The following is a 14,089-nucleotide window of genomic DNA, read 5'->3' as shown; positions in this document are numbered from 1 at the left end:
AAAAAAAATTAAAAAAAAAAAAAAAAAAAAGTTGACTGCAGTTCAAGACCTGAGGAAGGATTCTAACAGGAATTCAAGTCCAAACTCTGGGCCAAATTCTGCGGCCTAATTACCTCACTCTCTCCGGGTAGAAGAGAGCCATGTTCCACACCAGCATGCCTCCCCAGTCGTGGCCAATGAACACTGCTTGAGTGATCCCCTAGTGAAGGATAAAGACATGAGCTGAATGTGGGCAGGTTTCTGGGATGGGATGCTGAGAGCCCAATGCCTTGTGCTCCCTGGAGGCCCAAACCCTCGTCTGGCGATCCTTTCCTTCACTTTCTAGGACCTGTCCTCCACTGACCACGCAGTAGCTCCCCCAACGTCCACCCTCTTCAGGCCTCCCTTCCCACACACCAGCCCCACAGAGCCTCTGCAGATGACTGGTCTCCTACATTTTCTTAGAACACTAAGGCCACTGGCCACAAATCCTCTCCCTCTCTACCTTCCCTCAAATCAAAGTGTGTTTCACCTCTTTCTCTACTTTTTGTCTTCAAGTTAGTATGACTTACCTCCCTGTGTTCCGTGTTCACTTTTCACTGAGTGACTGTGATTCTCTCCCCATTCTTTTGGGATCTTCCCTCCCTTAACCAACCACTAAAACGTCAGAGACATCTTTAATCCCTCTCTCTCTACCTGCGTCTTCCTTTCTTCTGCTGCTGCTAACAATGGATGACAACAGCTCCCTTTTATTGAGGACCTTCTAAGACAGGCGCTGTGTGTAGCATGTGCACCCATTGTCTGGAATTCTCCCAATAACCTTCGAATACAAATAGGAAGACAGGCTCGCAGTTGTTAGGCCACTTGCCCAAGGCCACATGGATGGTAACTCAGACCCAAGCTTCCCCAACTTAAAATCAGGCTCACCCCTCCACCCAGCCCTGCTGGCCCCAGTCAGCCACATGAGGGCCCTTCATCTTGAAAAGCAGCTCCCTGCCTCAGCTCCCTTGCCACACTTTTGTCTTGTGTCCAACTTCCCAGTGATCCACGCCAGTCACCTGCCTGGCGACCTTCCTAAGGCCCCACAACTTGGCTTCTTCCCTGCTACCCCTGAGTCCACTGAAACTTCCCTCTTAAAGGCTATTAATCACTGAGAGTTTTTTGCCCTCTCAGCTCTCACTCTTCTGACTGTTCTGCAGCATCAGACATTTCCTTTAAAATGTTCTTCCCTGGGCCTCTGTGACTCTATGCTTTCCAGGTTCTTTTCTCACTCATTGAGTCTACCCCCTCCTCTTCCTGTCTCACAGGAGTTACTTCATGGCTCAGCTCTCAGGCCTGTCCTTGGGAACCCATCTACTACTCTAATGGCTTCAGCTTCCACCTCCAGGTGGCGGGTGACCTCCTCACCAACAATGGGCCCAGCTTCCTTCCTGCGTGTCCCAGTAATGCCTGGGCTGGGGAGGGACACCCAGCCCAGCAGCCGACGGCCACCGGGGCTCTCTTCCAACAATCAGAGTAGGAGACTTTCTCAGCCGGATGGAAATCTTCTGGAGTTGGAACTGGGGTGGCCACACCGGGCCATGTCCTCTTAGATGTCCCTCCCCCTCATTCTCAAAAGGTCCAAAGCTGATTCTGCGGGACCGAGAATCTACAGAGGGCGAGGACAGTGACACCTTTGCCTCGTTTCCTACAGTGGCTGGCACCATGCCTTGCTGCCCAACTGGAACCCCTGGGTCATCTTGAATTCTCCTCCTGACTCTCATATCCAACAAACAGGCACTAAATGTGCCGTTTTGGGGTTCTCTCTTCGCTACCCCTCCACGGTCACTGTCCTGGCTGAGCCCTTCTCCGCCTCAGTCTAGGTCCCACTGTCCTCATCCTGCCACTGTGACCTAATTGAGGACAGGGAAAGCGTACTACCTAACTGCGATCTCAAACTTACACAAGTAAAAAGCAGAAGCATAGTCTCAGATCACCACCATTGATCTGCTTTGTGTTTGACATTCCACATGATGTTAAATGAAGGAATTTGACTTCAGGTCTTTCCAAAGGGATAGATATACGGTTTTAAAAGTTGTGAAATATCAGCCTGTAGGATATTTCCCAAACTTCTTGACACAAAGCTCTTGACCCTGGCTCAAGGCCAAAAGAAGTATCCTGGAAAATGCTTTTCATGAAACAAAAAAACCAAAACAAGCTTGGCTCTACACTGTTCTCCACAATGCCATCTCTGTGTCTATACTTCCTCCTGAGCACCTACCCTGCCTCCCACTGTCCCCAAAGTGTCATTCCTGCCCTTGCCACTCTCCTTGAGGGTTCTAACAGCTGACACCTTTGACAGTTCCGTCTTTGGGGCGCCCGGGTGGCTCAGTTGGTTCAACGTCTGACTCTCGATTTCGGTTCAGGTAATGATCTCACCGTTGTGGGATCAAGCCCCGCGTCAGGCTCTGTGCTGGGTGTAGAGCCTACTTGAGAATCTCTCTCTCTCTCTCTCTCTCTCTCTCTCTCTCTGCCTCCCCACTTTCCCTCTGCCCCTTCCTCACTCTCTCTCTCTCAAAACACAAACAAAACAAAGGTACATCTTTAATTGCCCACATAAACAGAATTCTCCAGAGATCAGTTTAAAATAATGACTTACCAACTTATCCAGGAAGGTTACCATCTCCTAAGAAAGAAAAGACAAAAAATCAGAAATGGTATACACCCACCTCAGCTGCTTCAATATTAGAATTACTGTATCTGCCTTTTTATGGGCTATATTGTGTCTTCCCCAAATTCACATGTTGAAGCCCTAACATCACCTCTACCCCAGGACCTTGGAATGTGACTGTATTTGGAGACAGGGGCATTAAAGAGATAAGTTAAAATGAGGTCATCAGAGTAAGCCATGATCCAAGTTGGCCAGTGTCTTTATAAGAGCAAAAGGTCTTGGGGCGCCTGAGTGGCTCAGTCGGTTAATTGTCTGGCTTCAGCTCAGGTCATGATCTCACAGTCTGCGAGTTCGAGCCCCGCGTTGGGCTCTGTGCTGACAGATCAGAGCCTGGAGCCTGCTTCAGATTCTGTGTCTCTCTCTCTGACCCTCCCTCATTCATGCTCGTCTCTCTCTGTCTCAAAAATAAATAAAAACATTTTTAAAAATTAAAAAAAAAAAAAAAGAACAAAAGGTCTCGACACAGACACGCACAGAGGAAAGCCCAAGTGAAGACACAGGGAGAAACGGCCACCAACAAGGTTCAGATGAAACCCTGCCGCCACCTTGATCTCGAGCTGGATGGGCTCCAGCCTCCAGAATGGCGAGAGAACAAATTTCTGTTGTTTAAGCCTCCCAGTCTGTGGTACTTGGTTATGGCAACCTGAGCACACGAATACAACGTTCAGTCATTTCCCTCGCTTGTGAGTTATCTCCCTTCCCCTTCCAGCATCCTCTCAGTAACCAGGCTGACCTCAGATGAGCACAGTGAATTATTCAGGGTATGTTGGTACACATCCCTAACTGGGCAACATCCATCGTAAGACAGAAATCATGCCTTCTTCCCGGGAGAAAGAAAGGGGAAGAAAACTGCTGTGCGGAGGGCTGGCTGCTTGCCTTGCCCCAGGCCAGTGAGCTCCTGCCCCTTGTCCCGCAGCACACATGGGGGCTCCTGGCCACAGCCGCCAGCAAGCTCGGGGTCTGGAAAAGGGGTCTAAGATGTGTGGAGGTGCTGGAGATGAGGGTCATCCAGAATCAGGATTTGGGGATGCCATATTGGGCCAGGTACAAAATGAGCAAGCAGGGGAATCCTGCTGGGGATGGAGGGAGGGTAGGACAGAGCAGAGGTGTAGACAGAATGAATCAAGAGACCTGACGTGCCATTCAGCCCCTGCAGAAAGCCACACCACCTTCCGGCTTCCCCACCTCACTCCTCCTATATGGTCCCATCTAACTTGTCAACGCTACCCCCTATTTACCTGAGCCTGTGCTCTGCTTGCTATAATTAAAGAGTCTATGGAGCTCTATCTCTGGAGCCCTAGCTTGGCCACTCAATTCACGTCCTTTCCCCTCACGCATCTGTATGTCCACTCTACAGATGAGGTAGCTGAGGCTCACAGCGGCCAAATGGTCAAATGCAGCCAAGGCCAACACGGCTAGTCAGGCAGAACTGGGACTGATTCCAAGTCTATCTGATTTCAAAAATTTAACATCAAGGGGCGCCTGGGTGGCTCAGTCAGTTAAGTGTCTGACTCTTGATTTTAGCTCAGATCCTGATCTCACAGGCCATGGGTTTAAGCCCTGTGTCAGGCTCTGCTATGACAGCACAGAGCCTGCTTGCAATTCTCTCCCTCCCTCCTTCTCTCTCTCTCTTTCCCTCTCCCGCTTGTGCTTCCACTCTCTCTCTCTCTAAGTAAATAAACATAAAAAAAAATTCAACATCAAAGCCTTCAAAGCTATCCTGGTTTGCCCTGTGGACCAACAGCATTATTTTAAATATTTTCCAGTCCCTTGATTCCTCTCCCCTACCAATCGAGAAGTCCCTAATTTGTTTTTGATTCCCTAGATCACTGCCCTCACTGGAGGCTGCGGAGATTTGCACCATAAAAGTTTGAAGACTTAGAAAATAAATGTGATTGTATTTCCCTCGCCTCCTGTTTTAGGTGCTTCCAAAATGAAAGGCGAGCTTTTTTTCCTTCTCTGGGCAAGGCCTATCTTTTATTCTTCTACACTAAGCAAGGAGATGGAAACTTCAGGATAGAAGGATAGCATGATAGAAGACAAAGGGCTTCCCACAGAGCCCTAAGAGCATTAAAAAGTGTTCAGTTATTCTCCACTGTGGCCTCAGTTCCGATGGGGACATCCACCAAATGGGAACATCCTTTTTGGCGGGGTTGGGGGACACACACAGAGTTCTGCCTACAGCCAGTGACAGTAACATTCTTCAAAGAGAAAGAATGTTAAAGGTTTTCTGGCTCCTTTTGCTACCCCAGCTCCCAAGCCTGCCCAGAAATCCCGGGGTCACAGTGACAACCTCACTAGGTAGGGAACAGAGGGCAAACCCCTCCCTGCTCCCCTGAAGAACACGGAAAGCAAGTGCAGATGACAGGTTCCATTGGTTAAAATGTGCACAATTTGTTGTTGTTTTCTTTTAACGTAGATAATCAGTACTGATATAATCAGGTCATTAGTTTAATGGTTTTTATTTTCACCTTTCCCCCCAAAGACAGGGGAACGATTATTGGAAGGCACCATACTATGTTGTCAGAAAGTTTCATTATGGACTGAATGTTTGTGTCCCTCAAAATTCACATGTTAAAGCCCTAATCCCCAATGTGATTATATTTGAAGATAGTGTCTTTACAGAAGTAATTAAGGTTCAGTGAGGTCACAAGGGTAGGGTCCTGATCAGATAGGATCAGTGTTCTTATAAGAGACACCAGAGAGCTTCTTCTTACTTTGCAATTAACCACAGAGAGACTGAAGATTAGTTCAGTGTTATTTCCACATCCTACTCTTAAAAAGAAAATCAGACCTAAAATGGGATCACTTAGGTAAAGGCCCCAAGTCAGAAAACCAACACTCAATACACAGTCTGACTGCAGTTTCAACCTCCTATAAATGTAACCTTTTTAAAAAAATTTTTTTTAATGTGTATTTTTGAGAGACAGAGAGAGCATGTGAGTGGTGAAGAACCAGAGAGAGAGGGAGACACAGAATCCAGGGCAGGCTCCAGGTTCCGAGCCGTCAGCACAGAGCCCCACACGGGGCTCAAACCGAGGGACCACAAGATCATGACCTGAGCCGAAGTCGGTGCTTAACAGACTAAGCCGCCCAGGCACCCCTAAATGTAACCTATAACCAATCAACATGGGAATTTCCTGGTCAGTACCCTTTCCATTCCCCTTAGAAGGGCCACCTTGCCTAAAACAATGGATTCTCTGCTAATAATTTCCTTCTTTCCACTCCCTCTCTACCTTTAACAATCTTTTCTGTAGCCCTTTGGAGTGAGTTCCCCTCTACTTGCTAGATGGAATGCTGTCTGATTTATGAATCGATTCATAAAACCAAATAGATCTTTATAATTTACTTGGTTGAATTTTTGCTATTTTAACACCACAAAACTAAGAATCACACTCAGATCAGGAGGGGTCTTGAGAACATGAAGTACATCCCTCTGACTGCATCTTATACTTGATAGCATGACCTGGAAAGGTTAAATGACTTACTCAAGGTCAAACACAATGAAAGGGGCAACTGGGTGTGGATAAGCCTCTCAATGTTATTGCTATGTTGCATTCCAACACCCCTAATTTGGAATCCTAAGACTACAGACACACAGAGAATACGTTCATGGTTCCCTAAAGGTACTTATTCGAAAAAAAAATTTTTAATGTTTATTTATTTTTTGAGAGAGAGAGACAGGGAGGGAGGGAAGGAAGGAAGGGGGGAGGGAAGGAGAGGGGTAGGGTAGAGAGAGAGGGAGACACAGAACCTGAGCAGTCTCCAGGCTCTGAGCTGTCTGCACAGAGTCTGATGCAGGGCTCAAACCCATGAACCATGAGATCATGACCTGGAGCCGAAGTCGGACACTTAACAGACTGAGCCACTCAGGCGCCCCCTAAAGATACTTATTCTAAAACAAATAGCAGTTGTATGATGAACTGGCACATACATTTAAGGATTTGTGGGGCACCTGGGTGGCGCAGTCGGTTAAACGTCCGACTTCAGCCAGGTCATGATCTCGCGGTCCGTGAGTTCGAGCCCCGCGTCGGGCTCTGGGCTGATGGCTCAGAGCCTGGAGCCTGTTTCCGATGCTGTGTCTCCCTCTCTCTCTGCCCCTCGCCCGTTCATGCTCTGTCTCTCTCTATCCCAAAAATAAATAAACGTTGAAAAAAAAAATTTTAAGGATTTGTGATTAAGGAAAAAAAAAGTTTTCAATATATTTGGGGGGGGTGTAGTTGAGAGAAGGATTTTTGTGGGCACTTGAAGATAAGCAGTATATGGCTCTTTATTCAGTTTCTTATATTTAAAGTTTATGCAGATAATTTTTTTAAAAAGATTACATAGAGGGTTTTAAAAAAAAATTTACATTATAAATATTGTGCTGATAATTTTTCAAATGACAGCTTTATTGAACTATGACTCATATACCATAAAATTCACCTGTTTAAAATAAACAATTCAACGGAGTTTAGTGTAGTTACAGAGTTGTGAGATCACCACTGCTATCTAGTTACAGAACATTTCATCATGCCAAAAAGAAACCTTGTACCCATAAACAGTTCTCCATTTCCTCTAGCCCTTGGCAACCATTAATTTCATTTCTGACCTCTTCTGGAAATTTCTCCCAAATGGAATTATACAATACGTGGCCATTTGTGACTGGCTTATCTTAGCATAATGTTTTTAAGGGTCATTCATGTTGAAGCATGCATCATGATCTCATGCCTGTTTATGGCTGAATACTATTCCATTGTATGGATATGTCACATATTTTTTATCCATTCATCAGTTATTGAACATTGGGGTCGTTTCCACTTTTTGGCTTTTGTGAATAATGCTGCTGTGAACATTCACGTCCAGGTTTTTGGTGGACATATTTTTTTAAATTCTTTTGTGTGAATACCTAGTAGTGGACATACGAATGACTTTTAAAGGGTGGAGTTGGAGGACAGGAGCCTCACATTTTATCTGGTTTGTTTTAGTAAAAGAATTGCCTTCTTCTGGAAGGCAATTATGTCAAACAACCCGATGTATCTGTCTTAAGAACCAATTTTGACACAAAGAAGTAGGGGTCCAGTTAGGGGACATCAGGGGGATGGGGAGAACCCACCCCCTCCCCACAGGGTCGCTGGGGAGATCTTGGCAGGATTTCGGGGGAGATATGAGCAAGATCAGAAGTGGCAGAGTGAAAGAGGTAAAGACTCAGAAACTGAGGAAGGAAGGACAACCCCAACTGGAAAGTAAGGTTTTATCAATGCTCCTCTTCTAAGGCACCAAAGCCTATGTGTGGGCCTGGCTGGGAGGAGATCCAAACAGAGCTAGGACTCCTAGATGGAGCCTTCTTGTAATTTTAGCATCATCAGCGGCATCGCCAGCTTTCCGGCCAACCAAGAGGCTATTTCTTCCCCTTGGCTCCCCCAGCTAAGGCTCCCCGCCTTGGGCTGATGGAGGGCTTGGGGCACAGTCTCCTCACCTCAGCCTTGGCTTCCTCTTGCAAGCCCTGAAATGAGGGTCCCCTCCCTGATGGTGCTTACACTTCACCTAGAATAGGAGCGCCATTACAGTCACCAATCCACACGCTAACTCCCTAGGTCTGGCCAACAACATCTTTACCAAAATTATTTTTAAAATCTTCAGGATGGAGGGTGCCTGGGTGGCTCAGTCGGTTAAGCATCCCACTTCGGCTTAGGTCATGATCTCGCAGTTCGTGAGTTTCAGCCCAACGTCGGGCTCTGTGCTGACAGCTCAGAGCCTGGAGCCTGCTTGGGATTCTGTGTGTGTGTCTTTCTCTGTCCCTCCCCCACTGGTGCTCTGTCTCTCTCTCTCACAAATAAACATTAAAAAACATTTTCTTTTAAATAAAAAAAAATAAAAAATAAAAAATAAAATCCTCAGGATGGCAAGATGAGTTGGGGAGCGGCTACGAGGAAGGCCATGGGAGCTGTGGCAGAGGTCAGACCTGGCTCTACTAGCTGTTGACCTCAGGCAATTACTTCACCTCCTGGTGACTCAGTTTCTTCTTCCACCAAATGTTGGAAGATATACAGTAAATGTCGGCTATCATTTTGAAATACCATCTTAACTGTCAGTAAGATTGTATACCCAAATGCTGTAAAACGCTTTCCTAGGGTTTAATGAATACCCATACTTCTATCTGGTATCAGTGAAAACACCAGGACAGAAAAGATGTTACAAATGTTACCCAAAGATCTTCCTTACCTTGCATAACACTTCCAAGGAATATTCTTCTATTTCTGCCATTAAAAATAAAGACAATTAATTAACATACTTGAAAATTACCAACAAACTAAGAGGGCCCCTTTGCCAAAAAAATATATACCTTATTAAATCTTTAGATTGCTGTAGTCTACTTGTTTATTTTTGGTTTTGTTTCCTGTGCTTTTGGGGTCACGTCCATGAAATCACTGTCAAGGTCAATGGCACAAAGCTTTTCATTTATGCTTTCCTCTAAGAGTTTTAGTTTCGGGTCTTACATTTAGGTCTTTAATCCATTTTGAGTTGATTTTTGTGTATGGTGTAAGGTAAGGGTCCAGTTTCATTCTCTTGCATGTAGATATACAATTTTCCCAGCATCACTGGTTGAAGAGACTGCCCTCTCCCCTAGGGTATGTTCTAGTCACCCTAGTCAAAGATCAGCTGACAGTTCATGCATGGATTTATTTCCAGGCTCTCTACTCAGTTCCATAGGCCATATGTCCATCTTTATACCAATACCACCTTGTTTTGATTACTGTAGCTCTGTAATATATTTCGAAACCAGGAAGTATGAGTCCTTCAGCTTCGTTCTTTCTAAAGACTGATTTGACTATCAGGGTTTTTTTGGTGGATCATATGAATTGTAGAATTGTTTTTTCTATTTCTGTAAAAAATGCCATTGGAATTTTAAATAAGGATTCCACTGAATCTATAGATCACTTTGGGTAGTACGAGCATTTTAATAATAATAGCAATTCCAGAAAGCAAAAAAGAAAAAGAAAGAAAGAAGAGAAAACAGAAGAAAAAAACTATTGAATAAATAATTCAAGAAACCTTCCAAGAACTAAAAGATATATGTACCCAGAAAAGTGGATGAAAAGAGACCCAGATCATGGTATATAACATCATGAAATTTTAGAACACAGCAAGATAAATAAAAAGATCCTAAAGGTATCAAGGGTGAGGAAAAAGAAAACGGTCACATAGAAAGCCTCACAGATCAGAATGGCATGGGACTTTTCACCAGCAACAAGGGAAGAGAGAAAATAGCAGGATAACGGAGTCACGGTTTTAAAGGAAAATAATGTGCTATTTAAAATCTATTGCCAAATGATATGAAGTTTACATACAAATGATCTGCAATGTATTTGTATGCATTCCAGATCATCATGCTTGGCTTTAGAATTCACGTTGTGTATAATCTTTAGCAACGGTTAACGTGTAAATTATTATTTTCTTTAAAAAAGTTATAATTAGGGTATGTATAAGTCCCAATTCATCCAGAACAGTTCAGTTTGTGTTTCTTTTAATAGTGTTCTAGCCTGAATGATAAATTAATTACTAAGTTACGCCTAGGGGATTCAGGGAAGATCATAATAGAGATGAATAAAAATAAATATCTTAATAATTAAATTGGTGAGGGGGGAACCCTTAAATGTCTTTCCTGGGTGTTTGGACTAGAAGCTTTCTTTTTGTCAAAAGTGCCTCTGCACCACTCAAGAGGCAGTGAGTCGATACCATGACAATTAGGGAACAATCATGGAGGCACTCGACTGGTGGTCACCTGAGGGCCAGTTCATGTCAGCTAGATTCAAACTCGACACAATAGGCTTGATGTGAACATGGGGGAGGCAGTTCAGGGAAGGGGTGGTGAGCAGCTTGTTTGGTTCACTGAGCTGCCATGGCTAACAGCACGGCTGGCACCAGGAGGGACAGGGATTCTGCCGCAGGCCTGGCTGTAACACGTTCCTGTCCCCACCTGGGGAGCTTAACAGTTTGGGGCTGAGAACCCCTCTGAAACTGATAAAGCAGTAGACTCCCTCACCCCAGGCAAGTGTTCATAAATCCACACATAGACTCGGGTTCATAGGCCCCTGATGCCCATCCTTAGATAGGCTCCATCTGGGATCCAGAGACCCTGGGTTAAGAATCTGGCCTACCAATTACTGTATGATCCAGCAGTTCCACTTCTGGGTATACACCCCAAAAAACTGAAAGGAGGAACTCAAGCAGATACTTGCATACCCATATTTGTAGCAGCATTATTCTACATTAGCCAGAAGGTGGAGGCAACACAAATGGCCACTGATGAATAGATGGATAAACAGAATGTGATCTATAGTTACAATGAAGTATTATTCAGCCTCCAAAAGGAAGGAAATTGTGATATATGCCACAATGTAGATGAATCTTGAAGACATCATGCTAAGTGATATCAGCCAGTCACAAAAGGATAAATATTGTATGATCCACTTAAGAGATGACTGGAGTAGTCAAATTCATAGATAGAGAGAAAGGTAGTTGCCAGGGGCTAGGGAAAGGGGAATGGGGAATTAGTGCTTAAGGAGTACAGAGTTCTGCAAGATGGAAAAAGTTCTATAGCTGGATGGTACATCCTATGCCCTATATCCTCCCAGACCAGTGGGAGACTTCCTCAGGGCATAGGCCATTGGGTTTCTTGTGTTCTTTCAGGTAATGCAGAGCAGGGATATCTGAGCCCAAAGTGCACAGACACAGATCACTGAAGGAGAGAGGAAGGGCAAAGTCAGACCCCCTTGAAGGGCTGCTTGCTCCAACGTGGGCCCAGGGAAAGTCAGTGCAGTTGGAGAGCTCAGGCAGAAGGCGTAACCAACACAGGACAGCTGTGAGACAGCTAACCTACCAGGAGGAGCAGACGACTCTCCATAGCCTTTCATATCCAGAGCTAGCACCCGGAAACCCGCCTGAGCCAGAGCAGGGATCTAGAAAACAAACAGTTCAGGTACACTCAAGTGCGGCCTCATCAGTCTTTTGCCGACACTCCTTCTTTCTTCCTTCTATCCCCGTTCTTGTAAATGGTTCAACTCAAAGCGCCATGTGGCACTATCTGGAATCACCACCATGAGGCTGGAACAAGCCCACCTGGATAGGGCGGCCATGCACAGTGGTAGGGCTCGTATACTGCATCTAATGCTACATCTAAGCATTTTTCTTAGCATAGCACAGATCTTGCAGATTTCTATATTCATTACAAAGGCTTCCCAGCAGGTGGCATAAAGTGTCTGGAAGAATCTGCCTTTTTGTAATCTGCAAAAGTGGCATATGGGGCTAGCATAGCTCTGAGGTCTGGCCCTGACTCTGGCCCCAACACTTCTGAGGTATCACATGGTCACACGTTCAAGACGATGCTCCACTGTTAAGTTTTCAGCTTCTTAAGGGCATTCTACTCTAGGCCATACCACCTAGACTTTCCCCTCCTTTCCCCTCCCCCTGGCTGGGGCGTACCTTCCCCCAGTTTCCTTTACCTGGTACCTCCAAGAGAACCAGCTCTCAGGAAATCCATGGCACAGGCACACGGCAGGACCGGAGCCCAGCTCCACAAAATGCATACACACCCCAGGCTGTAGAAAAGAGAGGTGAGCGGGTAGTGACCACAGCACCAGGCTGGGCAGAACCAGGTACGCCTTCTGCAGGCTGCCCCAGGCCATCTCAGTGTATTGCCAGACCTCACATGGCCCAGTTTGCTCAGCTTAAGACCCCAGTGCTAGAAGATGTTCAAGAAGACAACTGGCCAAAGTGCATTAAAAACAGGCAGCTGGGGCGCCTGGGTGGCGCAGTCGGTTGAGCGTCCGACTTCAGCCAGGTCACGATCTCATGGTCCGTGAGTTCGAGCCCCGCGTCGGGCTCTGGGCTGATGGCTCGGAGCCTGGAGCCTGTTTCCGATTCTGTGTCTCCCTCTCTCTCTGCCCCTCCCCCGTTCATGCTCTGTCTCTCTCTGTCCCAAAAATAAATAAAAACGTTGAAAAAAAAAATTAAAAAAAAAAAAAAAAGGCCAAGCCCTTTAGTTTAAAAAAAAAAAAAACAGGCAGCTTTCCTAGGCACATAGGACCTGAAAAGAAGGTTATAATGTTGGAAAGAAGAACAAAACAACTCGGCCTTCCTCCCTGAAAGGCCCTCATACCGTCAGAGTTTCTGGTACTGTTTGACAGGTCTTGGGTATTTTAAACTGGGCTGATTTTGTGCACAGTGTAATATTCATGTTAACATACAGAATACCAGGATTGATTTGTTAAAAATTGTTTATCTTTTTTTTTTTTTTTATTTATTCATTTTGCAGGGAGGGGAAGAGAGAAGGAGATAGAGAATCCCAAGCAGGCTCGTGCTGTCACTGCAGAGCCTGACACAGGGCTTGAACCCATAAACCATGAGATCATGACCTGAGCCCAAACCAAGAGTTGGGCATTTGGGGCACCTGGGTGTCTCAGTTGGTTAAGCGTCCAACTTTGGCTTAGGTCATAACCTCACGGTCCGTGGGTTCATGTCCTGTGTCTGGTTTTGTGCTGATAGCTCAGAACCTGGAGCCTGCTTCGGATGCAGTGTCTCCAGCTCTCTGCCCCTCCCCTGCTCATGCTCTGTCCCTCTCTCTCTCTCTCAAAAATGAAAAAGTGTTAAAAAAAAAAAAAAAGAGTTGGGCATTTAGCTAACAGAGCCACCTAGATGCCTCTAAAAATTATTTATCTCTTGGATGTAAAGTCTTTTTCAAGCTTTGCTAACTTCTTGTCCTTTCTGGGCTCTGTGTGTCAGAGGCTGCTAGAGCTCTGTATCTGTGTTCTCTTCTCCCTGGCACCTGACAGCATCTTCCAGACCTCCCCCACTTCCTCGCAATGGATGTGGCCATGTGGCCGAGTTCTGGCCAAAGGTATATGAGTCGGAGAAGTATGTGCTACATCCTGGGTCCGTATAACCCTCCCACACTTGGTCCTCCTCCTTTTCCTATCTGCTCCTGGATAGTTAGGGCCTCAAGAAAGTGAGAGCCAGCAGAAAGAAGAAGCCTGGCTGCTTGAGCAACTGCATGGAGAACACCCACTCCTACCCCACACTGGACTGCTCTGCAAGCAAGAAAACAAACTTGGTGTTGGGCCACTGAAACCTTGAACCTACTGAACCTACTTCAATCATTATCGTGTGGTCTAAGCACACGAACTAAAGCAATATGGAGTCAAAGTGCTCTATTTTCCCCCAAAGTATGTGTCTCCAACTTTCTAATGGAAAGAAATGAGAAAAATAAGCTTTGCATCTAGAAATTCACTTGGAGCAATTCTATTTAGCTGCATCTCCGATTACTCCAAACTCCGTGTTCGAAACCGGAAGTTTCACTCATGATTCCCAAGGAGTTATTTTGCTCGAGAAAGCATTTGGCTGGCATTTCACATACTCCTT

At 45.5% G+C, this 14,089-nt stretch overlaps 1 protein-coding gene across 1 annotated transcript in view; it reads right to left on the bottom strand.

The window, feature by feature from the left end:
- The window catches only part of EPHX2 (epoxide hydrolase 2), a 79,307-nt gene that overhangs the window by 33,783 nt on the left and 31,435 nt on the right, over positions 1–14,089 (bottom strand). The window contains exons 7-11 of the mRNA XM_040463744.1: positions 12,175–12,270; positions 11,553–11,631; positions 8,894–8,928; positions 2,618–2,644; positions 114–199 (exon numbers count right to left, since the gene is read on the bottom strand). Coding sequence (XP_040319678.1) covers positions 114–199; positions 2,618–2,644; positions 8,894–8,928; positions 11,553–11,631; positions 12,175–12,270 — 323 coding nt within the window. The remainder of the gene's footprint in view (positions 1–113; positions 200–2,617; positions 2,645–8,893; positions 8,929–11,552; positions 11,632–12,174; positions 12,271–14,089) is intronic.

Source organism: Herpailurus yagouaroundi, unplaced genomic scaffold, assembly GCF_014898765.1.
Source record: "Herpailurus yagouaroundi ecotype Mexico unplaced genomic scaffold, PumYag 28, whole genome shotgun sequence".
Classification (NCBI taxonomy): domain Eukaryota; kingdom Metazoa; phylum Chordata; class Mammalia; order Carnivora; family Felidae; genus Herpailurus; species Herpailurus yagouaroundi.
The sequence above is the reverse complement of the archived record's forward strand: the minus strand, read 5'-3'. Positions and strand labels throughout refer to the sequence as shown.